The sequence below is a fragment of the Mustela putorius genome, unplaced genomic scaffold (genome assembly GCF_011764305.1).
Source record: "Mustela putorius furo isolate JIRA1106 unplaced genomic scaffold, ASM1176430v1.1 tig00003859_pilon_pilon_pilon, whole genome shotgun sequence".
NCBI lineage: Eukaryota > Metazoa > Chordata > Mammalia > Carnivora > Mustelidae > Mustela > Mustela putorius.
Window position 1 is genome coordinate 11,095,274 of NW_025422011.1, and position 26,441 is coordinate 11,121,714.

A 26,441-nucleotide genomic window follows, 5' to 3' on the forward strand; every position below is an offset into this window, starting at 1 on the left:
GTTCTCTCACTCTTTAAGCTATATATTATCTAAATTAATTTTTTCAGAGGTAGTATTAGCTAGTTTAACACCAGAGCAAGCCTCATGCAGGCAAAATTCTTTGAAAGGTAGGAACTGTAGTACAATATATTGGTATCATCAGCATCACTAAAAATAATGCAGTAACTACAAAAGGCTTTTAGAAGATGCTTCATTTCATCTAAATCTGGTTTATATCCTACTATGCAAGCATCCCTTTCAAATAAAGATGTCTTCACGGTGAATTAATTCATGTATTTAAATATCTTTTACTTAGAACCCACATTTATAAATTGAAAAAGTAAATACAGTTCCTATTCTAATTTAAATAATAAGTTTAACACCAACCACCCAAACCGAGCTCTAGGACAACAGGACTTTTAAATCTCCTTTTTCTCTTGTGTGGGGTCTAAGTTGTACTGGACACATTAATGAGGAGGCTCCTCTTTAAAGTGACAGGGTCTTTTTCAGTGCACCCACGGAGAGAACCTCACTCAGACAGCTATTGGTGATCAGAAAGAGGGTGGGCACTTGACCTGGGCGGGTAGCCACAGGCTGGTCAAAGGTCAATGATGCAGCCTAGAGTGAAAACATCAGTCAAATCAATTCGACTCCCTCTCTCTAGAATCTAACAAGGAAATACTGAGAGAGAGAGAGAGACAGTGAAAAAAGGTCCCCCGAAAAAGTAATATATGGAAAAAGAAGCCATAGAGAAGAGTTAGGCCAAGGTCACAGCAAAGCCACAGCAATGTTAAAACAGAAGCTATGAGGAAGCGAGGAGGAAGTCAGGAGGACAAGGTAAGAATAAGCAACTGGTACTGAAAAATAGAAGCCGACAGGTGGAGAGTGGTTCCGTCCCCAGAACAGTGCTGGTGACCAGTGCACCCTCCAGTGGACACAGCCACACTCTTGCTATGGAGGCTCCTAGTGCTACTGTGAATCCTGTTCTAGTCCCTTAAATCTGGGCTGTCCTGCCTGGCTTCTCAGAAGCGGTTTTACTTAAGCTTTATTTACACATTTCTTACATTTCCATGCATCATCACTGCTTTCCCAGTGGCCCCACCTATAATACCTTCAACAAAATTTGGGGGAACCGAAAGAAGTCTCCATACCTTATACTGAAAGAGCACAGAAACACAACACTTCAACTCCATCTAATAAAGGCACTGACTTATGATTAGAGATGTCTTCTGTGAATTCAATTTAAGACATATTAGACACCTTAAGAGGGGAAAATTGGGGCAGCCTGGGTGGCTCAATCAGTTAAGCGTCTGCCTCTGGATTTCGGCTCAGGTCATGATCTCAGGGTTGTGAGATCAAGCCCCACATCGGGCTCTGTGCTCAGTGTGGAGTCTGCTTGCGATTCTCTCTTACCTGAGTGACATTATCTTCGTTGGCACTGTTGAAGCGCTGCACGTCTGGAGAGCACTGGCTGCTATGTTCCAGGGCAGAAGGCTGCTGTTCTGGAGCACTAAAACTATTGGGGTAGTAATTTGGAGCACCACCTTCAAAAGAAAAGCATACAGATTCACTTGGAGAGGTGAAGAAGGAATTAAGTCTACAAGCAGTCAATGTAGTAAGATATAATTCAAGTGGCGATCACATCTACATGTATATCCCGACACACATGCATGCGTTTACACACACAATCCATATGCACGCACGTGCCATTTTTAACATCTCCTATTTAGCTATAGGCAGGACTCAGATTCCTAGAGAATAATGCCACCTTCCAAATGCTCTCATTGGCAGTCTCACTCTGAGTTTTAATGAAGAGATCTTAAGTTTTCTTGAATACTTCAAGTGATCTGATCTTGAAAATCTTTCGCTGCTTACTGGTACAAATACATTTATACAGGTTTGATTTGGCCCCCACAGAAGATGAGACCCAAAGATACATTTCAAATCTGAGCATTTCATTTGGGATTGGGCTCAATTCAAACACTGAATCACAGAATCTTGGGGAGCAACTGAAAGTTCTAGCTCTGCTCCTTCAATATACAGACATGGATAAACCGAGCCCTGAGATGCTAACTGCCTGGGCATGGTCATGTGGTGGTTAGTGGTAGAGCTGGGATCTGGGATCTGTCTGCTCTCTTCCATTCCAGCACAGACTACACTCCTATTACAGAACTCTATTTCACTATTTCTTCAAGGTTATTAAGATTCTCAGAATATCTTTCCTTTATTGACTACGACTTTATTCAATTCTAGCTTCACTTTCACTTCCTTCCACAAGTAAATAAAAAAGGACTTTAGTCCTTTAATTTGATATTTCTAGTATGGCTGCACTCATTTATCTGGACTTACAGAAGAAGTTATGACAAATGCAATCAAAACATATTTTCTGACTTCTGGAATAAATTAAAAGGCCTTTTTTTTTTTTTTTTTTAAATTCTGGCATATTTATTTTCCTAACTGCTTCAGCTGATGTTGGTTGAAGGTTGAATTGCCTGAGCACATGCTGCCTAAGCAGGAGTGGCCTAGAAACCTCTTGAGTGTTTTGAACAAACCAGTCTGAGGTTGGAATTTTAACCAGCTCACTGCCAGGACAGATTATGCAGAGTGGATAATCAAGGTGCCTACAGATCACACCCATCAAGGCATCAAGGGCATGTAGGAAGAAGGAAGGCCCCATACTATTATGGGGCCTGATCATTAGCCCTGGAGATTCATTCCAGGTCAGCGTTACCTATCTGGAAGGCAAAGTGCTCCAACAACCAGCCACCACAATGGTCTTCCACACTAAGAATTAACTTTTTGAAATGTGCCAATTTGAGTAATTTTAAAATTCTACCTCCAAATGAGTTCTGACCTTTCCTCAAAGTGGAAGTTGTCTTCAAGTCACTGACTACTGGGAACAATTAAGCTCTGTCATTCAACTTCAAGAGCACAACCCAAATGGTTGACTTTTAAAAGTAGGCAAAGGGTGTGTCACAATGTATCTCTGAATAGTTTTTTTCACACATATGCCACCATAATGGTGAACAAGAAGGATAAACGTGAAGCAAGTACTTATTAATGAAGTTCCAGAATATACATGAACCTCTCCAATACAGCCAATCTCGGGAATGAAAGGACTGCAGAATATGAAAGAAAGAAATCACTTTAGAGTAAAACTGTGGAAGACCCACACAGGAAATATCAGTTACTTTGGGCAACAGCACATCCCCTGAGCTCTGCAAACCTCAGGGAGAAGTACTGCAAATTCCTGATGTAATCAGTTAGTGAACAAGTAAACTCATTAAATACATAAAAAGGCTTAGTCAAAATGGTAACAAAAGCAAAGCACAAAATCATATAAACAAAATAATCTTAAGTCTCTGAAAAATAGTCCCAGAGAAAACTGGCAGGAAATAAAGCAAAAGGCAACAGTTATGGCCTCTGAGTGTTGGGGCTGTAAGTGGGTTTATTCTCCCCTTCTCTTCTCCAAATTTGTTTGAATACAGACATCTATGGCTATAAATATAAATCATTAGTACATTTTCTGAAGGGATCACTGTAAGCAGGCTATTACTAAAACAAATGTGCCCTAAATGGGGGGGGGGGAGGAGAAAGAAAATTAAGATCGATATTAAACTAGAGAGCATTAAAAGGAAAAAACATTAATCAAACATTCTCTAATTAGAACAAGTAATAAAAAATAGAGGCTGTTTGTACATGGGCACCAAAGAGAGTAGTTAACAGAAAAAAATCATAAATTTTATGAATGGGCTCCAAAGAACAAAATGCAGTAGCATCTCATCTCACCATTTGATTTACATGAATTCAACTATATCCACTTTGAAAAAAAAAAAAAAAGTGAGGGAGAATTCCTTGATTTACTCTGTCTCCTTTATTCTAACCTGCCCCATGCCCTCAAAACCCCACCTACGTTTCTTCCTCTTTGGCCCCAGCCAATTACAACGGAAAACAAGAAACAGGATCTCTTGCCTTTGCACTTCCAAAAGTCTTAAGTCCTAGTGATCCAAGAGTGATAAGGAACTGTCCACTTTGTGAAAAGTCTTTGAAACCTAACCCCTAAAGCTGAATGCTACTCTTCAACAGCCATGAAAGACCTTTCTCCCACCATCCATGATCTGATGGACGGCAAGGAAAATCTGAGATGGGAACTCTTGATTAAACATATCAAACAGGTAAAAAATACAGAGTCTTCGGGCAGTTTAAACCATCCTTGCTTCAGGGAGTAGAAGGTTCCCTTGGTCGTCTTCGCAGAGGAGGAGCCCGAAGACCATGGGCCTGGCAGGGCCTCCCCCACCCTATGCTCAGCGGCACCCTCAGGCTCCCCACCCCGTCTCCCAGACATCTGAGGCCTACCCTGATTGTCCAGCATGCACATGGGGCCGTCACGCTGGTAGTTGGCCACTCGAGCACGGAAAGGACAGTTCACAGGTATCTGAAGATAGTTGGGTCCCAGGCGGTGGCGGTGAGTATCAGGATAGGCAAAAAGGCGGCCCTACAGTTAAAAATGAAACAGGCGCTGTGTGCGGTCACATACACAACAGAATGGTCTTCACACATGCTTCTCAAACATCAAGCACGAAGCACTCTCTAGAGTGTTACCACCAAACCCTGCGGAGCCCCGCAAAAGAGCAAAGTTTCAATCTCCTGAGTTCTCCCGAACTGAACAGTCCTTAATCTTCCCCGTCACACAGCCAAACAGCCACGAATCTTCACACCTGTTCCAGAAGAGAACTCTTTTTTTTTCTCCTCAAATAACAAATTAGTGCCCTGCCTTATATTATTTCCCATTCTTAAGGATGTATTCATATTGTAAAATATATTTGCTAGCACTCCACTGATTGGAATCCATGTCCTTTCCACTGCGATCTGGCTTACCACTTTGGGTAACACTTTAAAGTTTAATAACATGATCTTGTTGAAAGGTAATGGAGAACATTGTTCATGACCATACAGCCACTGTCACCCTCAGATGCTCTTTAGTTCCCATCAGAGTGATTTCAAAGTCCCCCACCTGGCTGCCCACTTTCAGCTAAGTAAGCCCAGCAGTCCTTCCGCACTGTACGTATGGCTTCTCACATCTTCCCTGGCGTCGGAACTCACAGCTAAATGACGTATGTTCTAAAACAACTGAGCCAGGGACTGATATTTTTTTTTTTTTTGGGTTATGAAAACAGTATTATTTTCAGAAACTCAACTCAAATTATGATGTTGATCAGGAAGTTTCAAGCGAAACAAACCAGAGCTCCATGTTTGTAGCCTATAGCATGACTTGTGTTTGCTGTATGATCATCACCAGGAAGGTGGCTCTCTCCACTGGCCAGTCCTTTCATGATTTCCCATTGCGAATCTTCTGTGAGAAATGGCTCCCAACCGCAGAAACCAGATTCAAAGTCACACGTGAGGGGATGTGCTGCGGCTGCCGGCCGAGAGCTGCGCCCGCCCGCCGGTAACTGCCCAAGTACTCGGCGGCCCCCGGCTGCGGGAGGCCCGCGAAGACCAGGAGGCCACGCAGGGACTGATATCTTGACCACACCTACTAAATAAAGCCCTTTCACTTTTTAAACACACTTAAAAAAAAAAAAAAAAAAAACCAACAAGAAGACAGCACATAAATTTAAAATATGTTTGCCACAGCCAAGTTAATACTGACAGAAATTATAGGATTCATTCATACAATTCAATTCACTAATAGAATTGCATGATTTCAGTTTATCATCTTTTCTCAGGACCCTCTTCCCAACAGTTTCAAATGAAATGTCTCAGACGCTTGGTTTTTGTTGTTGCAGAGAACATGGATATGATCTGTGGTCCTTTGCCCTGGGCCGAGGCCTCCACCCAATGCTTCTCAGGTCTTCTAACTGTATGACTCAGTGTTGTTAACTGTCTCCATGTCTCACTGTGGCCCCAGAGAGCCATGGTGACCTGGATCATGAAGAGAATTTGGATAATATTTGTTCTTCAACCTATTCCCTCAATACCAGGGTTATATAGGCTTAGCTTTACCCTGACAAGTTCTACCCTGACAAGCTCTACCATGACAAGTTCATGCCTTGGCAAATCCCAGTAACCTCCTTCAGGTTCAGCTCTCTTCCAACCCCAAGGCAGGGCAAGTTGGATGCGCAGGGTCTCAGGGCTTGGCCTCCTTTACTCCTTTCATACCAGCGCTCCTTCCTGTGCTCTGTGAGCTGCTTGGCTCTCTTTCTCTATGCCCTGACCTCCCGTTCACCAACTGGACTGATTCTACTCAATATGCACACATCACATTTCTCAAAACCGAAAGGGACAATTGTACAAACTTCTACTCAAGCACTGAAGTCCCCTCTGACTGATGCTCAATGCACCTAATCTTACTTCTTCCACTCTAGGAAAAAGTGACTGTTTACAGTTGAAACACACTCAACATGGTCCACCTGTACTCAGGCCTCTCTCCTGCCCCATTTTATCTCTGCTGAAAACTGAAATCCTACTCATTCTTTAAAAGCCATCTCAAATGCTACCTCATTCTTGAAACTTTGTCATCATCCTCCTAACAGACAAGATTTCTCCTAACTCACATGACATTCTGCTTTATATTATAGTTATCTTATGTTTTTATATGTTATCGCAGCCACAGCAGTCTATCATATGCAGAGAGGTATTCAATTTCTTTTAGTTAAGGGGCACCTGCGTGGCTCAGTTAAGCATCCAACTCTTGATTCTGGCTCACGTCATGATCTCGAGGTTGTGAGATCGAGCCCCACATCAGGCTCCACTCTGGGAAATGGAGGCTGCTGAAGATTCTCGCTCCCTCACCCTCTGCTCCTTCCCCTCACATGTGAGTTATCTCTCTCTCTCTCTCTAAAACAAATAAATAAATAGATAAATAAATAAATAAAAATGTGTGTGTGTGTGTGTGTGTGTATATATGTGTGTGTGATACAGATCCATACGTTAGTTAAACTGAACTAAAAGCTAATGAGAAGCTTATTTTCTTTAAAAGCCTTAGATGTTCCTAATGTCAAAGCAGAAAAGTTACTATTAAAAAAAAATAATACTGTAAAGTTTGTAAGCCTGACGATTCACAGGCCTGTACCCCTGAGGCTAATACTATATTATATGTTAATAAAAATTTTAAAAATAATAATAATAATAACGGAGGGGCACCTGGGTGGCTCGGGTTGGTTAGGCAACAGTCTTCGGCTCAGGTCATGATCCCAGGGTCCTGGGATCCAGCCCCATATCCAGCTCCCTGCTTAGCAGGAAGCCTGTTTCTCCCTCTGCCTGCCACTCCCCCTGCTTGTGAGCTCTCTCTGTCAAATAAATAAAAACAAAATCTTAAAAAAATAATGGAATATTAGCTTGTCTCCATGGAGAGTGACACCTGAACCAGAGTCAGATGCTTACATAAGAAGTAGCCATCAGCCACTGTGGCCTGATCTTCGGTAATAATCCTTCACCTCTGCTTCACGGTCAGAGTCCAAAAACACAAGAGATTGATTTACTCAATAATTATTAAGCCAATTATTTTCCTACTGATTTCTGGTCCAAAAAAAGTATTTTTCACTCTTTCTACTCTTGAAGAGCCTAATGGAGAATGATGGAAAAAAGAGTGAATGCGTAGAAACATGACTGAGACAAACAGCTAAATTAACCCACTGCCTTCAATCACTGGTGACATACGTTCAGTTCATAAAAACCATCTCCAGTCTCTTTTTACAGATGGAAAATTTCAAGCATCACCATGGGAGAGGAAATAAATCGAGTTATACTAACCAGTTAATGATATTTCCTCCCATCAATGACAGACTGAATGAAGAGTGCTTTACTCTACAAATATCTGAGGCATTTCTCTTCTTTTAAATTAAAAGACTAAATATCAAAGTCTTAGCATACTATGAAATTTGCTTTATTCTGTAATACTGTAACATCAGGATGCTTCCATCAGACTCACAGGAACTAAGGACCCAGACTGAATAACATTTAAGTGATGTTCTAGTTAATTCTTTATATATAGGTCATGCCAAATTAGAGCGTATGTATGTGCGTGTGCACACGCATCTGCACAATCACCCATGCACACACCTGCACACCTGTCTCAGAAGATCTCACTCCACCAAGCTTACCTGAAGCATTTTGTCAGGACTGGGCTCAATGCCAGGTGGCATGTTGCTTGGGTCAAATGCCAACTGTTCAACCTCAGCAAAGTAATTAACTGGATTCCGGTTTAAGACCAGTTTACCAACTGGGATAAGAGGATAGTCCTGGTGAGGCCAAATCTAAAAATAAATGTCATATTCACAATTACCAAACAACCAACTAAATGAAATTAACATACTTATTAAAAAATACCAGTTTTTGAGGTGCCTGGGTGGCTCAAGTTGGTTAAGCATCTGCCTTTGGCTCAGGTCATGATCCCCAGATCCTGGGATTGAGCCCCACCCACATCAAGCTCCCTGCTCAGCAGGGAGTCAACTTCTCCCTCTCTCTATGTCCTTACCCTCACCCGTCTTATGCGCACTTGCTTACTCACTCTCAAATAAATAAATAAAATCTTAACAACAACAAAAAACAACTTTCTAATATAATGAAGCCAACAATAATAAGTGAAAATAATTTTTAATCTAGTAAAGTGAAAAGAACTTCAGGTGAGTGCACTGGTTACATCTTTCACAACCGTAAACAGTAAACATGGACATCTTCCCCAGGCAAAAGGACATCAGCTTTTCCAGCTCTATTCCCTGCTGATAATGAAAGATCAATCCACTTCAAGGAACTCAATGAACTCAGCAAAAAGGAATTAGAAGTGAGATGCACAGGCCAGGAAACTGCAAAGCGGCTGCACTGTATTTCGTACATAACTTCTCTATTGTTACAAATACTTGACTGGAATTTGTAAAATTAGGTACAAAGAGAGTTAAAAAAGAAAACAATTGAGGAGCGTCTGGGTGGCTCAGTGTATAAGCCTCTGCCTTCACCTCAGGTCATGACCTCAGGGTCCTGGGATCTAGCCCTGCATCCGGCTCTCTGCTCAGCAGGGAGCTTGCTTCCCCCTCTCTCTCTGCCTGCCTCTCTGCCTACTTGTGATCTCTCTTTCTCTGTCAAATAAATAAATAAAATATTTTTTAAAAAAAGAAAGAAAGAAAACAATTTAGTTGTTAACATACTCACCTTGGTAAGATCAAATGGATTAAATGGAAAGGTTTCTGCCTGATTAAAAGTCATGACCTGGATGTAAAATGTCCAGGAGGGGTAGTTGCCCGTGGCAATGGCATTGAAAAGATCCCGCAGGCTGTAGTCAGGATCTTCCTGAGAAAGTCTTGCAGCGTCTTCCACAGAAAGGTTTTTGATGCCCTGGTCAGTCTACGGAATGAAAGAAAGCAGCTCAAACTGAAATGTCCTGGCAAACTTATAGAACTTTCATCAGTTATGCACTGAAGGATGACAAGGAACACAACTCAGAATGGATTTTCCTTGTTCAAATCTGATACAAATGGGAATTCACCAATAAGAAATTCCATTTGGTTATCCTGATTCTTTTAAATGCCCAGGGAATCTGTATTATACATTTCACATTTAAAATTAGTCCTATCTTTCCCTTTCTGTATCCTGTATCATTTGAATTTTTTTAACTATTAACATTTAATTTATTTTCAATTTCTCACCCATATAAGGAATGTTGTACTACTGTCTTCAGAAAAGCCAAGAAATTTTTGGCATAAAATACACACAACATAAAATGTACCACTTTAACCATTTTAAAGTGTCCAGTTCAGTGGATTTTTTTAGTATTTATCTCAAAATACAGTGGCCAGGTCACATGGTAATTCTACATTTAATTTCTTGAGAAATTTCAAAACTGTTTTCCAGAGTGGTTATTTGAATTTTTACACTCATGTTACTTTTCAAATCAGAAAAAAATAAAATAAAAAAATATTTTTAAAATAAGCAAATATTTTGCAGGAAGTAATTTTTTAATTCCTGTTTTGTAATAGCTCAGATCAATTATTGAGATTGTGCTAGCCAGCAACCCTCCACCCCTACTTTCTTCCTTTTATTTTTTTCAGAAATCATAGGATCATAGTTCACAGAGCTGAAAAGAACTTCAATAGAACCACTCTGAACCAGTTCTCTACCTACGAGCAGACAAAATTAGTATTCTGACTTCCCAAGCAAGCCATGAAGAGCCAACTAACTTAGTCACTTTCACTAATGCTCCTACTATCACACCATACTGCCTTTTCAACAGATTCTCTCCTGTATCTTATTCTGAGAGATCCCCACAAGCCAAGCATGGAAAGATTTCCTCAGCAAAGTCAACTCTGAATCTCTACCACAGAAATCTCGAGTCTCTCTAGCTGGTGGCAAGATTGGAACCCTTCTTTCTACAGGAGGACCAGAAGTACAGTCACCTTCCAGATTTAAAAATGGAGGTCACGGGGCACCTGGGTGGCTCAGTGGGTTAAGCCGCTGCCTTCGGCTCAGGTCATGATCCCAGGGTCCTGGGACCGAGCCCCGCATCGGGCTCTCTGCTCAGCCGGGAGCCTGCTTCCTTCTCTCTCTCTCTGCCTGCCTCTCTGCCTGCTTGTGATCTCTCTCTCTGTCAAATAAATAAATAAAATCTTTAAAAAAAAAAAAAATGGAGGTCACCATCTGCAGATCATCCAGAGAGCTAATACATTAAATTGTGCAATAATATTGCAATACCTTTCTGATTTTAACTGAATCCCTTGGGCTTAGAAAAGACTAGTCATAGGTCAGAATAATCCAGATTGAACTATCCAAGTAGGTCTTGGGCTACCCCAGGGCCCTCTGCTCAACAGGCCCATAAGCAACCCAATCCTTCCAGGGTCATGGACAGGTACTATTATTATCCCAATTTCCCAGTGATAAAGCTGGAGCACAGAGACCTTTTAATAATATGACCAGGTCAGCATTACCTAGAAAAGGGAAGATCTGAATTCACAACTGGTCTGCCTGCAAAGCTACCACCACATAGGTGCCCCAGACATAGTCATTTAGCCCTTGGTCTCAGTGACACAACACTGCTCCCTTTGGCAGCTACAAGCCAATGGGACAACTGTTGCTTAAAACTGTCACCCGCCAAAGCTTATATATCCAAGTTATAAGTATAAAGAAGGGAGACAGTTTTCCTGTTTGATATACCTATATAAGTTGTTCAGATAAAGATTAAGACAAGACAGAAGGAAACAGGTCTTGGGATAGATACCATTAAGGAGACTATATTTGTCCCAAGTCCATGACTGCTCTGTGCTTATTTTAGCAGTAGTATTTGGAAACATGTTCTTAGGCAACCAGATACTTTTTAAAATACCTTCTAGAGTTCTCTGAGACTATTACTTATTGTAACAAATGACAAGATCATTATGAGAGAGCTCTTTAAAACACTTCAATTAATTAAAATGTTCTCAAAACTTCCCCCAAAGGTAACTTATTTGATATGATTATATGAAAGGAAATGAAAAAAACAATTTTTATTATTTTACATTTGTAACTGATTTTACTTTTTTTTGCCCTGTTCATAATACACCCTCAATAAATGCTAAATAAATGGATGGATAAGTTTAAAAAAAGTTAGGAGAAATGTTTCTGGAAAGATAACATCAGACTGAAAGTGATGGTGAGGTTGATACTAGAGAAAGGAAGGCCCCATTTCTGCCATAGTCCCCTCCGGGACCACAGAAGATGTCTATGTTCAGCGCAATGACTCAGGGCTAGGAAACACAAAGCATAGAAATCTCGAGTCTCTCTAGCTAGCAGCAAGATTTGCTTTACTCTGCTAAGGCTTGATTCTAAATGCCCACAAAGAAGTCTAGAAAGCTAGGCTAAACCTGGTAGAAATCTTTCACATAGCCTAGAGGCCTATACTATCTCCTCTCATTTGAGGAGCCAAAACCTTAGGTCTTCCCTCTTCAGGGAGAGTGGATATTCACCTGCCAGCACCAGAACATTAAGCCAGAGAACCAGCATTAAATGAGCATTTTCCCAAATATTTACGCATTGCTCCCGGGGTCCTGAAGGAGAAGAAAGCTTAACCATTGGTAGTAGCTGAGTACTCCTACCCTCCGGCCACATGGAAAAAGGAGACCAAAGAGAGCCCACACGGTTCCCTTAACTGGGCAGCGGGCATCTGTTCACTTGGGCAGAGCCAACATTGGAGTCCTGGTCCAAGTCACCTGGACCAGTACCTCTCGGTCTTCAGAGTGGAGGTAAGGGAAAGGCGAGAAGGGGCCTTGTTCTTCTTCCAATCCTCAGGAGTAAAGAAACATGGGTGGTAGAAGCTTTGTACCGTCTCCCCCAAAGGCAACATGTACCTTATAATGGAATTTGCAATAAACTGCCTCTCCCTTCGCATTGATCAGCTTAAAAGTATGTGATCCGTATCCGTTCATGTGCCTGTGTCCATCTGGAATCCCTCGATCACTGAACAGGAAGGAAACCTAAAGGAACAGGAAAATAAAGCCTAACATTTCTCAGTTTCAATCAAAACATCCTAGATTTTTTTAAAGATATTCCTAAGTTTTCCAAGAATCTCTAGATGCCATGGAACTCACTAAGCAAGTTCCCATAGGAAAGGTTATCATTAGTATCATTTACACAAAATAACAAGAATTTTAAAGCAGAATGACATGTCAATCATTAACCTCATGGCTCAGAATTCAGTGAAGACAAGGAAAAACAAATCTGAAAAAGTAGCCTAACTTATTATTCAAAATCTGTTTTCACAGTAAATACGTTTGGTAACACTCTTCCCTTCTTTCACTACTATAAGAGCTTTACTTCGTACTAGAGACTTTAATCCTTAATATTGCTAAATATCAACTGATAATGTTTCTAGCATAACTTAAGGTCTATGAACGGGGGAAGATTAACAAAATCAGTCATCATAAAACTCTTTGGGGCCAAGAAATCCGAGAAAGCCTCCCAAAGAGAAAGTCAGAAATTAAGTCCAATGAGAGAGCCAACACTGGAGAACCACATGTTCAGGTGAAACATTACAGCAGAGTGAAAAAGAAGAGTTCCCACCTGATGCAGAGACTCGGGGCGCAGGCTCCAGAAGTCCCAGACCATGTCGGGATCCTTCAGGTGTGTTTGAGGGTTTCTCTTTTGACTATGGATAAAGGATGGAAACTAAACAGAAAAAGAGAAAAAAGTCCCAAAACTAAGTTTATAGGAATTATGGTATCTTACATTATACATTGCCTATGACTAGGTCCGCAGATTGTAACTCAGAACAAGATAATCCTAGAACTTTACACTGCCAAACCCTAAAATGAAATTTACCCTCTACATGTTTCCATGGCAAAGTGCCTCTTTTTGTTAATCTTCCAGGCTCTACAAAGAAAACTGGACTATTCCCATGAGTCAGTGAATCTTGAAATGCCAAACTGAAGACCAATGGTAACCATTATTAGATTTTATAAAAAGTTATTAAATACAGAAAAATGTGCTTAAAAAGGCAATCCAGCCAACCCAAATTCTCCTCCTGCTTTTCCTGGGGCTTCTCTTTAAATGCCAGTCAATACAGAATGTTTGAAATCAATTTAAATCAAACATTTGTGGAGTGCAATATAATTTATCACCTACCAATATGGCATCCCTGATGAAGAAAATGGGGGTGTTATTTCCAACAAGATCCCAATTACCATCCTCTGTGTAAAATTTCACAGCAAACCCACGAGGGTCCCGAACTGTGTCCGCTGAGCCTGACTCTCCAGCTAGAAAATTCAAATGGGAAAAATGAAGGATAAGCCAGAGTACTTGCCATCCAAGAAACCTAAAGTAATGAAGAAACACTGGGATCTATCCTCTCCAATCTACTTCTAAAAAGGGAAACCAGGGGCACCTGGGTGGCTCAGTGGGTTAAGCCTCTGCCCTTGGCTCAGGTCATGATCTCAGGGTCCTGGGATCGAGCCCCACATCGGGCTCTCTGCTAAGCGGGGAGCCTACTTCCCCCACCCCCCTCTGCCTGCCTCTCTGCCTACTTATGATCTCTCTCTCTCTCTCTGTCAAATAAATAAATAAAATCTTTTAATAAATAAATAAATAAAAATTAAAAAAAATAAAAAGGGAAATCATGTAGTTAAGTGCCTGGGTTATTATTTCTACCACTTACTAGCTAATCCAAGTCTACCAATTAAACAAAAGAATTCATTGAGAGTAATAAAAGAGTACGTAACTGTAAAAGCTAAAAGAATTATCCATTTAACATTAGATAGGTTTGTTTAAAAGGTAATTAATGAAAATAAAGAAAATACTTATAAAGATAAAGTTAACAAACAAGGAGAATCAGTGAGTAGTGGAAATTGTGAGGTTAAGGTTAAGAAAATGAGGGAAAATATAGATTCTTATTCTTAATGTCATTTACTTTTGAATCCACAGTATTTTAAAAATGCACAGACGGAAGAGAAACAGCATTAATTGTGCATTGTCGGGTGTTGAGAGGTGGCATGATAGATCTAACTCATACTAGCACTACTAAAAAAATCTCTGCACTTCTGAAATAGAATAAACCCCACCTTGCAAAGTAGATCTACAGATGAGATTACAGCTAATGTCTATAAAGCACTTAATCACACATGGCACAGAGTTAATTCCTGATAAAGGGCAGCTATTGCGGTTGCTGAGTAAGTGCCCCACTCCACGTTTCCATCTGAGGCAACCACTTGTAGGAAAATTCTTTCCAAATGTCACAGAACTGCAGTGCTGGCCTGTGCCTGGTGTGATTTCCTAAGACCTCAAACAAACAGAATTTAAAGGAACTTTCGGCATGTCTCAGATTTTATTTTTCTACTGTAAAACCTGGCTATCATTTGGAGAAATGTTTTTTTTCTATCTTCTAATATGCCTTCCTTGCAATGTAGTTATAAATGCCCTGAAGAAGGTACACGGTTGAGTGATCGCAATGCCAGTCACGCAGACAGACAGACTTACCGACAGTGGAGAATCGAACAGCAATGGGAGTCCTCTTTCCAATATGCTCAAACACCTTCGCTTTGGAGTATCTGGTAATGTCATGAGTGACCTCGAAGTAGCCAAAAGCCCCTAATGAGAAAGACACAGAAATCCTCATCATGAGACGAAGGCAGACCACTAGATAGGCCCTCATTGGGCATCTGGGAGATGAGAAATGGATGGTGCAGCACTGGCCTTCTGGGAGCTTCCAAGATGACCGGAGAAAATGATGGAGGCAAAATGCAAAGCCCTCAGTGCTACACTGAGTGCTATGCAGCTGGAACCAAGAAGAAGGAGAGATGAGTGGGGCTAGAAGTAGTGGGTCAAGGCTGGCCAAAGACACAGGGCCTGAGGTGGTCTGGAATCACAGGGAGGAGCCGGGAGGGAAAGAGAAGAACAGGGGGAAGAAGAGAAAACACAGGGAATGAAAAGAACGATAAAAGACTCAAGAAGACACCACAGGCCAAACTACAAACTGAACAGCATACCAAAGCCTTGATAGAAAAGCCACACAGAAAAAGCTGGAGAAGATGGAAGGAAAAAATAAAGAAACTAGAAAGTTCTAACTGGGAGTCAGAGCAAGGAGCTAGGAGACAAACGTGTTCTTTCTTTCTATCAAGCTTTCTTGTCCAACTGAGTTTTCAGCTTTCTTTTAAACATTACCCTATGTTGCGTTTCTGCAATAAAAGCAAGATAAAAAGTTTTACACAACTTTTGGACAAAAAAGGAAAAATCACCACAAACCCACCCCCTAACACAATTATCCTCAACTTTGCACTGTTCACTCCAGTATGTATCCAGTCAGTGCACCATCTAAATCTAGCTATGATTTCAGCATGCCGTGTTCTGCATTTTCATATTTTTATTTCTTCACAAAAGTGCACATGGAAAAAAATAGCGCAGGAGGGAAGAAAAGGAAGATCACTGTCATTTTTACTAAAATATTTAATATCTCATGTTCAATCCGGAGAAATAATCATCATTTAATTACGAGCTCCTCTCCCGATGGACATTTTTTTTTTCCCTTTCTTCCAGGAATGGAGATTTGCCACTTCTATTAAAGGAGCTCCAAGCCTGTGAGAAGGAATTTTTAACCCAGGTGTTGTGCAACAATCCTTTCACGACAAACAAACATGGCTCTCACCTGCTCCTTTGGCGTGCACGACTCTCTCAGGGATTCTTTCCCGGTCAAAGTGAGCCATTTCATCGGTGAATACCACATCCTGAACGAGAAGGGGACCCCGGGGCCCTGATGTCATAACATTGAGTTTGTCTCCGACTGGATTACCGGCACCAGTGGTCAGGACATCGGGTTTCTAAGTGAGTAAACAGAAAAGGACAAAGAGAGCAGGAGAGTTGGTACAATAAACCCATTATTCGTGCTGTCAGAGAACACACTGTTTCCCAATTTTTAGACCTTCTGCTCAAAGTCTTTTTAAATTTCCTGGGTCCGAAATGCTGAAATGCTGCAAGATATGCCACTGCCTGAAGTGCAGAGTCGGGTCTCGGAAATCCTTGAAAAATCTCATCAACACCAATCTGGCGGTATGCTCTGAAGAGCAGAAAGAGGGCTAAGGAAGCTGCCAGCCCTCTTGGCCCCTGCTCTTGACATAGCCCTCGAGCTCCACACAGGAAAGCCCCGGAAAGGAAGCTCCCCACATGGAATGTCTGAGCTGATCGTGAGAAGACGGTCTCCGGAGGAGCCATGCTGGTCATCGGTCAACTTTCAGCTGCTTTCTGAGCGCTACCGCTGTTCAGGTGGGTCATCCCAGAGAGCACTCCCCTCTCTTGAGCAGCAGATGCCAGCTTCCTGTAATATCGCTTTCCAATTCCAAACCAAAAAAGCCAAAAAAAGTCATGGCTTTTATTGTCACTGAAAATAAACTGTTGCTGCTAAGATAGGTTGTAGTATTAATTGTCTAAAGATGTCAAATGTCCCCGAAATGGGACGGGTTATTTTACCATAACAAAGAATTCTTTTTTTAATCCACCCAATTCTGCAATATCAGTAAATACTTTGGAAGCTCCTAGCTGTCCCTTCTCTAGGATGGGAGCCCCAGCATTTTTTAATAAATGATCCTAAGCATCTCTTGGAATCATCTTGACCCCTACCCTGTACTCCTGACCAGGGACAATTGCCTCTCCAATGTCCTCCCGGGCCACTGGGAAACCAGAGGAGATGTGTGGGGGAAGCAAAGCCCAGCCATGATCATCGAGAACAACTCAAAAAAGTCTAGTGATGGAAGTCCATGGTACCAACTTCATGTGCCTAGAATTTTCACAAACCTGGAATGGAGTGTATAACTTTTCCTCTGCAGGTACACCTGCTCTGAATATTAAAAGAAGGTCAATACCTGTCTTTTCCCTAGAAGGGGATATTGGGGGGGGTCACTTTAAAAGCCTATAAAAATACCATGAGCTCTTTGGGAAAATGCACTACACAAGAGAGATCTTGGAATCTCCAGAATTAATAAAGAAGACTCCAATTAATAAAGAAGACTCCCACTAGAGTTCTCCTCGCATTGAAAGGCAAAGAAGCCAACATGGAACCTTAGAAAAACCGTAAGTGCTGGCGTCAGAGTCTGGGTCCAACCTCCAGCTCTGCCAGTCATCAGATGTCTATGTGCTGGCATGTTACTTACCATTTCTGAGTCCCAACTTTGCATGTGCAAAATGGGCAAGAAACAATGATCTCCCAGAGTTAATATGGGGATTGAAAGCACTAAATTCATGCAAAATGAGGGCGCCACACTAGGCACACACATACTACCGTTTTACTGGTCATGTGGAGTGATCTGATAGCAGAAGCAAAGCATTTTAGGTTTTCTTTTCTAACCACCATGACATGTGTGTGGCATCCATTCAGACTCTGTCTGAGCAAAAATCTGCCCACACCATACCATGCTCTTCTCCTTCTCAACACATAAACACAGCACTAAAGGAAATCTAAAAAAAAATAATAATAATCAGTCAAGGGGATATGGCATAAAGGAGAGAAGTATGACAGAGGATACCAAGAGGCTCAGGAAAGGGAAAGGTAAACAGGTCCGAGTTGTCATTTACATCACTCATGAAACCAGTAAAAGCACATCACACACCCCCTCTGGACCACTAGGTAGGAGCGATATGGTCAAGAATAAAAACCAGGACCAGAGAAGGCATATGCATAGCAAGGCGGATAAATGGACGGCTGAATGAAGAACTAAAAAATGAGATGGTCTCACCTGATGGCCCAGACTCATGCAAGTGGGGAGTGAGAATGCGGGAATTTTGCACCAAGGGGCTTCCCTCTCACCCGATGCAGGAATGTCCTCTGCAATACCAATCCACTAAGAAGTGAACCTGGGTTTCTCCACCACAAATGTAGCATCCAGACTCTCTTCCTTGCTCTAATAGATCATCAGTCCTAATTTTTAACAGCTTTCCTCACACATGCTCGTGTGTACGTAATCTGCTTTCCAAAAAAGTGTGCCAGAAAAAGCTTCAACCGGGTCGCAATGCAGAAGGGAGTCCAAAGGGAGGGCAAAGACTAGAAGAAAAAGATCCCTGACTTCAGGGGCTGTTTAGGGCAACACTCGATGAGAGAAACTGACCTGAACTAAAGAGAAGAGAGTGTATCTTAGAAGGTGAGAAGGATGCCATATATTTGCTAAGAAAAGACCTAAGGAAATGAAGCTGTATTAAATAAAATGAGAAGTGGGGCAGGGGAATGGACCATGGAAAACGAGTTTTTAAACATGATTTATGAAAAAAAAAGTGCAAGGCTTTAGAGAGATTTCTAGAAGATAACAGTAGCTTGGTGTGAGCAGCAGTCTTGCCTCAAAATACCCTCTTTTCTCATCTCTATGTTATGAGGAAGTGACAATGGACACTCCGAGGTTAAAGGTTCCTCCTTACAGAACCCAAGACAAAAAAGAATGAAAAGCAGTTATTAAATGCATCTGCTTGCATTGAGGGACACTATATTCCAAATACATCTCCCAAAATACTACAAAATAAGCAATTAAATCATCTCCCTAGCTTCCCTTTTCTACTCCCTAGGTATATTCAGAGTCAGGAAGAATGTGTGCAATAAGATTTACAGTAAATTTACCCAACAGCATTCCAAAAGTGTGTAGGGGGTGCCTATGGTGTGTTAGTGTTCGGGACCACAGCAGCAAACATCAACATTCCTGCTCTCATGGAACTTACAGTCTACAGGGGTTGTTCAGTGTCATATTACCTACAGCAGCAAAAGCTGACATGTAACTTAAATATCCAAAAATAGAGGCACAGTTAATGAAATATTATGCCACCATTAAGAATCTCATCCACAGGGGCGCCAGGGTGGCTCAGTGGGTTAAAGCCTCTGCCTTCGGCTCAGGTCATGGTCTCAGAGTCCTGGGATCGACCCCACATCAGGCTCTCTGCTCAGCAGGGAGCCTGCTTCCTCCTCTCTCTCTCTCTCTCTACTTGCCTCTCTGACTACTTTTAATCTCTATCAAATAAATAAATAAAATCTTTAAAAAAAAAAAAGAATCTCATCCACAAAAATTTTAAGTAACAATAAAACTATCATAACATTTAGGTGATATCATTATAGGTCATTTTAATTTTCTTTAGACTTCTATTTTTTTTCCTAAAATAATTTTTAAGTCAGAAAGTCTACCTACATCTAATCAAATATCAGAAGTTTTTCCAAATTATCTGTATTTTGTATTGACTTAATGAAGGCAATGTATATATCCTCATGTCATACAGTTCCTAAAAACATGTTTTAAGATCCTATTTTATTTATTTCAGAGAGAGAGAGAGTGCAGATGACTGGGAGGGACAGAGGAAGAGGGAGAAACAGACTTCCCACTGAGCAGGGACTCTGACTCAGGGCTCCATCCCAGGATCTTGGGATCATGACCTTAGCGGGACAGAGACACCTAAACAACAGAGTCACACGGGCGCTCCCTTAAAAACATTTTTTGTTTTTTTTTTAATTATTATTAACATATAATGTAGTATTTGCTTCAGGGGTACAGGTCTGTGAATCCTTAAAAACATTTTTAATGAAGACACCACAAGTGTCCACTTCTAATCACCTAATTACTTTCTAAAATAACTCCCTAAATTATGCTTTATTTTCACTTGCCCATGTAAATCTAAAAACCTGAAATCTCCATTTGGAGTTACATCTTCAGCTTAAAATGACTGCAAAGAGAACAAAGAAGCATACGATAGATATGTAATCATTTTTATGAGGAAAGACCCTAAATAAGTTCTTTCTTTCTTCAGAGAAATAATTACAACGTAGAGAGAAAATTCTTCAGAGAAGGGGCCGCTGCTGAGCACAGGCTCTTAAACAAATGTTACCTATCATAGTTCATTGATGGTAACATACACAATTTTTTAATAGTTTAAGATCTTTAAAGCTGGGTAAGTCCTACCATCTGTGGCATCTTAGCAATGTGTCCTGGTTTGGCCAGGCAGGGTTTTCTCCTGAGTAGTGTATAGGGCGCTAGTACATTTCACAGTACCCGTCTGAGACTCAATGAAATAGGACGTTCGCTCGAGGCTGGGAAAGCACAGTCTTAAAATCCGACTCAAAAGCAGCTATATTTAGTGTGTAAATTCCTTTGTCAAGATTGATACACCGAAACTATAGCCACTAAATGCTGACAGAAGAGAGGCAGCGGCAAAAGAATCTGTGTGTGCCCGTGACCATGAGGGAGCCAGACATGGAAGAGGGGGTAGGGTGAGACAGAAGAGAACAGGACAGAGCACTGAGGTACAGCACCATCCCCTCACAAGGAAGGGAAGAGGCAGCAAAGGAGAAAGAATTCATGGAAGCTTGTCACAGACTCCAAACTCCGGGACAGAGAATTTCAGGACAGAAGCCAACAGAGGCACTTGCTGCACAAAGACCAATGGAATTGAGGACTGAAAAGGGGATTCTGGTCTTGGAAACATGGGGCCTCTGGTGACCAGTCCCATGACAGTTTCAAGGGTAAATAAAATAAAACGAGAGAGAGCCAGCCACTGACTACTATTGATGGTGTGACTTGAGCCAAGGAAAAATGACTCTGACGGGGTGCATCCGAAGTCCTGTAATAAAGGATTGTGACCATCGTCTTTGACTTTAAATCAGTGACCCTGGAGGTGTAAATTTCAGCGGGCCGGCCCAGGAATGCAGAGGAGGGAAGGAAGCAGAGACGATGAATGGAGTGTCCAGAACGACAGTGACAAAAGGAAGAGGGGAGAGGTGGTGGCTCAGAAGGCAGTGAGCGCCCCGTGTCCAATTCCAGGGTCAGCACCATGCACGGAGCACTGCAATCAACCCCAGTCTAAATACAATTTGTTTTTGTTCTGGTTTAGGGCAAACTTGCAGCAATCTCCAGCATTTCAAATACTTCTGAACAAGTAAGCGGAGAGCAATGAAAACCAGCCCTTCGGGGCTAAAAACAACCACAAAAATAGCCAGGAACGGGACACTTAGAAGAGGTTGCCTGGTTAGGGAGCCCAGTCAGGTGAAGCCAAGCCACTCTCTGCACCAGCTGAGAAGGGCAGAGTCGGGTCAGGAGTGGATGAAAGGAGAGAAGGGGGAACAAAAAGCCTACAAATGGTGGAGCCAGCAGCCTCAGGACGAGGCTAAGGGCAACAAAGGGGTGGCAGGCTTTATAAAGATGCTAGGGCAGAAACGGCTGGAGGAGAAAACAAGTCTGAGCCTGTCTGCAGGTCAAGGTCATAAAAAGCAGCCATAGGGCACCTGGGCCACATGAGAAGCTCAACCATCCCAACATGGACTCATGGTACCATCCAGAGGGTGCGGCATTGAGAACAAGGGCCTCTCAGGCACACCCAGTTCAACACTCACTCATTCATTCCACTGACCTTGCCCCTGTCCCTTCCCTTCCCCGCCGCCCCCCATCCCCACAGACCACAGAGGTTGCGAGGCAAGAGGAATCTCTATGTTCTGCACAAACAACAGGACAGGCTGCAGTCTTGGAGGAGGGAGGGCAGGGGGCCCCTGCAGGACAGTGTGTTTGATAAACCAGACCACAGACATGCCCCGCAGCCTGTGCCCTCTGGTTCTTGCCAGCTACAGACCAAAGAAACAACACCCCAGAATGCCAGCTCTGGGCCTTCTCTGGTAAGAGGATGGAGGACAGCCATTTCTGGTCCAACGCTAACCAGGAAGGACAGAGGATCGATGCAACTGACAGAACTGTACAGAATTTCTCTTCCTAACAACCATTTCTGAGCCACCTGCCATATGCGAGACTTTATCGAACCTACCCTTACATAAATCATCTCCCTTAAGCCACCAATAATCTAGTGAGAGACGGGTTATTTCCGTTTAATGAGTAATACTGTATGATTGGAGAATTTCAGTGATTTTACACAGATTTCAATGTTGGGGCACAGGTCTACCTGTTCTATATAACAAGTATGATGGGCAAAGGAGATTTCTTCCAACTTGCTGACTATTATGTTGCTGTTGTTATTATTGTTTTAAACTCAGATCACTGAGTTGAAAAACTCTTTAAAGTTTTTAGGATTATAATTTTAGGATTCTCTTTAGGATTAGAATTTTTTAATGACAGAAAAGCTTTTCATTGGTGGGGAATTCTAGGAGCTCGCTCTCTCTCAGGGAAAGCAGCATTTGTATTTGTTAAGGTATTTATGTCTTTCTGGCTGACAACTATCCATGACATTCATCTATGCTTCTCCTGAACCGGCCCTTCCTGCCCCCACCCCATGCCATCCCTCAAGGTAGGCCAAGGGCATCTGCTTGTTCCCCACAGAACAAAATATTTATAATTCCCTATTTGCTTCACTGTTTTTCCTCTCTAGACAATATACTCATTTTACATCTATATCCCTGACACCTGACACGATGCCGTTATCAACAAGTATACAAAGAAAGGCTTGTGTGGGACTCCTGCGTGGCTTCATCAGTTAAGCATCTGACTTTTGATTTTGGCTCAGGTCATGGTCTCGGGGTCATGGGATTGAGCCCTGCTTCAGCCTCCATGCTCAGCGCAGAGTCTGCTTATCCTTCTCCCTCTGCTCCTCTCCTTGCTCTCTCTCTCTCTCTCTCTCTCTCAAATAAATAAATAAAATTTTTTTAGGGGCGCCTGGGTGGCTCAGTGGGTTAAAGCCTCTGCGTTTGGCTCAGGTCATGATCCCAGGGCCGTAGGATCGAGCCCCGCATCGGGCTCTGTGCTTGGCGGGGAGCCTGCTTTCCCCACCCCCACTCCCACCCCCCACCCCCGTCTGCCTCTCTGCATACTTGTGATCTCTGTCTGTCGAATAAACAAAAATCTTTAAAAAAAAAATCTTTTTAAAAAGGCTTGTGGAGTGGTTGGCCGGTTAGCTCAGTTGGTTAGCGTGGTGCTGATAAAAAGGCTTGTGGATTCAACATGTGAATAAATTAAGCTATGGACCAACACAAAATGGCCAAGAAAGATTATTTCTAAGTAGAAGAAAGAAGCAACAAAAGTCTCTCTCTCTCTCCCCCTGCATCTCCCCTCTCAAAAATAAATGGGAAATGTTTGAATTTATAACTTCAAATTCAATCAAACACCTTTAGACAAAAGTTATGAAAACTGCTGCAGAAATTGGCAAAGAAGGACTTTGACTTTTCTAAAAACTGACACCGTGATCAAAAGTAAGGACTCAAAGTAAAATTCCATTTTGGCTTTGCTCTTTCTTATTTTTGGCTGGAGTTAAGACACGAATGAAGAAATTTTCCTGGGAGGAGTAAGGTTGGCTTTCTCTGATAAAATATTCTATCAACAGTTTCCATTTATTAGTGCCCTCTGCTTACAGAAGTTCCAAGAACTTACTAAACATCATTCTTCTATGTTTTAATTGACAAAGAATGGTAATACAGCCCATCCCTAACTTTCAGTCTCAAAGGAGTCATAAGGACATCTTGTCATTCTCAGAGATCAACACAGAATATACGGTATTTTTTAGTAAATTATAATATTCTACATTTATTCAACAAAGATTCATCAAATATGCACAATGTACACACCCATGTACAGAAACCCAAAGACTGTCTTGGCCCTCAAATTTCGTTGGGGGGAAGGGGAGAGACCAGAGTGCTCCAAGCCTCCCGACCCATTCCAAGGGACTAGGCAATTTGGGAAAAGAACCCAGGCCTCACAAGGTCCCCACCCTTCTCCCCTTTGGAAGCCAGTGACCACAGGCAGCACACATCCTGCTCTCCCAGGGGCTGCTCTGGTAATCTCCACTGCCTAAATGCAAGGGGTAAATTCAACACAGGGGTTATTTCAGCAAGTCCTCTTGGCCAAAACGCCTAAGCCACATTCTCCAACGAAGCCTCTACCAGTAATGAAAATAACACTTGGAACTCACTCATCCTGCTGATTATTGCTTCAGCTTGGGTATGGAATTTGTATGAGAGGTCTCACCTACAGGACTTTCTCAAACCTCATAATAACAAAAACAGCTTAGTATATAGGCATTATTCTAAACTCTACTTGGGTTATCACATTTAATCCAGCTGTGTGAAGTATGAGTATACCTTCGTTATAAAGAAGAGGAAACTGAGGCACAGAGAAGTTATGCAATTTACTCCAGGTCACCCACACAGAAAAGGTCAGAATCAGAATCTGAACCCAAGCAAACTGGCTCAAGAATGCAAACTCTTGTGGCTCAGTGGGTTAAGCCTCTGCCTTCAGCTCAGGTCATGATCCCAGAGTCCTGGGATAGAGCCCCACATTAGGCTCAGCAGGAAGCTTGCTTCCCTCTCTCTCTGCCTGCCTCTCTGCCTACTTGTGATCTCTGTCTGTCATATAAGTAAATAAAAAATAAAATAAAATCTTTAAAAAAAAAAAGAATGCAAACTCTTAACCACAATACTATAGCATTTCTTAAAACAACAGAGCTAACATGTCCTGTATGCATTCTATGTGCTGGGTAATTGACATATATTAATTTACACGCATGTATTACATAAATGAGTCCTCAATAATCCTTTAAGGTAAGGAGGATTATTAGCCCAAATTTAATATGGAGAAACCATGGGGGAGGGAGGTGAAGCAACCTGCCCAGGAGTCAAGTGACAATCGGACTCCTATCTGACTGTAAAGCCTGACTCTTCACTGCTTCACAAAACCACTAAGAACTGTGTTTATAACTACCAGAAGAAGGGCTTAAAAGACATATCAACCGATGCAACATGTGAACCTTATTCAGACTGCATTTAAACAAAGCATTAAAAAGCAGACAGAGAGACAGACAGACGTGCCAAGAGTCCCCAAGACCATCTACCTCCAGGTGATTCCCTAGGAGGAGTCATGGGACCCAGCACTGAGTCATACTCAGGCTGTAATTTATTATAGCATTTTAATACAAAGCAAAACCCCAGCAAGGAGAAAGCCATGTGGAGTGAAGTCTGGAAGAAAAGATCGCAAGCTTCCAGAGTCCTCTCCCGGGATGGGGGCGGGGGGGGGGGGGGTCACACAGGACACACTCAACCCTCCAGCAAGATGTGGCAACACCTGTGAAATGTTGTCTAGCAGGGAAGCTCATTAGAGACTCAGCACACGAAGTTTATATAAGGAGCTAATGGTGGAGGTGCCCTCTGGCTCCCAGCAGGAAAGCAGGGACTCAGTAAACACTACATTGTTTGCACAGCTCTGGGAGTCAGTCGCTCTTACCAGCCCAGGTAGGGGAGCCTTCCCGAAATCCAACTTCTAGACACCAGCCAGGGGCCACTCTTGCAAGTAGGCTTTTCTACAGTCAACTTTGGTCTGTAGGTGAATGCTTTTCTGCACAATCAGGGAAAGTGAACACACTGACTGGCTGAGAGAGGTAAGCGATTACTGCTCAGGTTGTAGATGTCACAGTGGTATTCTTACAGAGTTATTATCTTTTGAGATAAAGGCACTTATGAGGTTCATTATATGATCCTCTCTACTTCAGTTCTGGTTTCAAATTTTCCACAATATAAAGTCTCAGGGTGTTTTTTTTTTGTTTTGTTTTTGTTTTTTTTTTACATCAAGAATCAAGGAGAAATGTCTAATAAAAGAAACAGGGAAGAAGGTGAAGGGAGAGAAAGGGCAGGCTGCATCAGTAACTCTAACAAGTGAGTGCTCATTGTGACCCCACTCCATACTGAATTCTTTCCCTACAGACACCTAGAGTCACAACAAAGAGCTGAATTCAGCTCTGCACACAAAATACACACTACGCAATCGACCAGATGGTTAATGCCAGCTCCTGCCCAGAGAGCACTTACCATCACGAGAAAATGTGAAAACCCTAACTACCACGACCATTTAATACTAAATCCCAAATGTAGTTGGATGGGCTTTATTATTATTTTTATTATTGTTATTGTTATTATTAACCTTAGACATTCTAAGCATCAGAAGGTGCCCGACCTTAATTAAGGGCCCATCACACCAGGGCGATTCACAAGATCAAAATACATGAAGTGGTAACACTGGGAAAAGTTTCTGATTGCCTTCATGACCAAAAAGGATGCCTCCTGGGCTACA

At 42.0% G+C, this 26,441-nt stretch overlaps 1 protein-coding gene across 1 annotated transcript in view; it reads right to left on the reverse strand.

The window, feature by feature from the left end:
• Window positions 1-26,441, reverse strand: part of CAT (catalase) — a 38,767-nt gene that overhangs the window by 6,911 nt on the left and 5,415 nt on the right. Inside the window, exons 2-10 of the mRNA XM_004755965.3 lie at window positions 16,079-16,250; window positions 14,914-15,024; window positions 13,567-13,697; window positions 13,006-13,110; window positions 12,294-12,419; window positions 9,130-9,321; window positions 8,085-8,237; window positions 4,336-4,474; window positions 1,393-1,523 (exon numbers count right to left, since the gene is read on the reverse strand). Coding sequence (XP_004756022.1) covers window positions 1,393-1,523; window positions 4,336-4,474; window positions 8,085-8,237; window positions 9,130-9,321; window positions 12,294-12,419; window positions 13,006-13,110; window positions 13,567-13,697; window positions 14,914-15,024; window positions 16,079-16,250 — 1,260 coding nt within the window. The remainder of the gene's footprint in view (window positions 1-1,392; window positions 1,524-4,335; window positions 4,475-8,084; window positions 8,238-9,129; window positions 9,322-12,293; window positions 12,420-13,005; window positions 13,111-13,566; window positions 13,698-14,913; window positions 15,025-16,078; window positions 16,251-26,441) is intronic.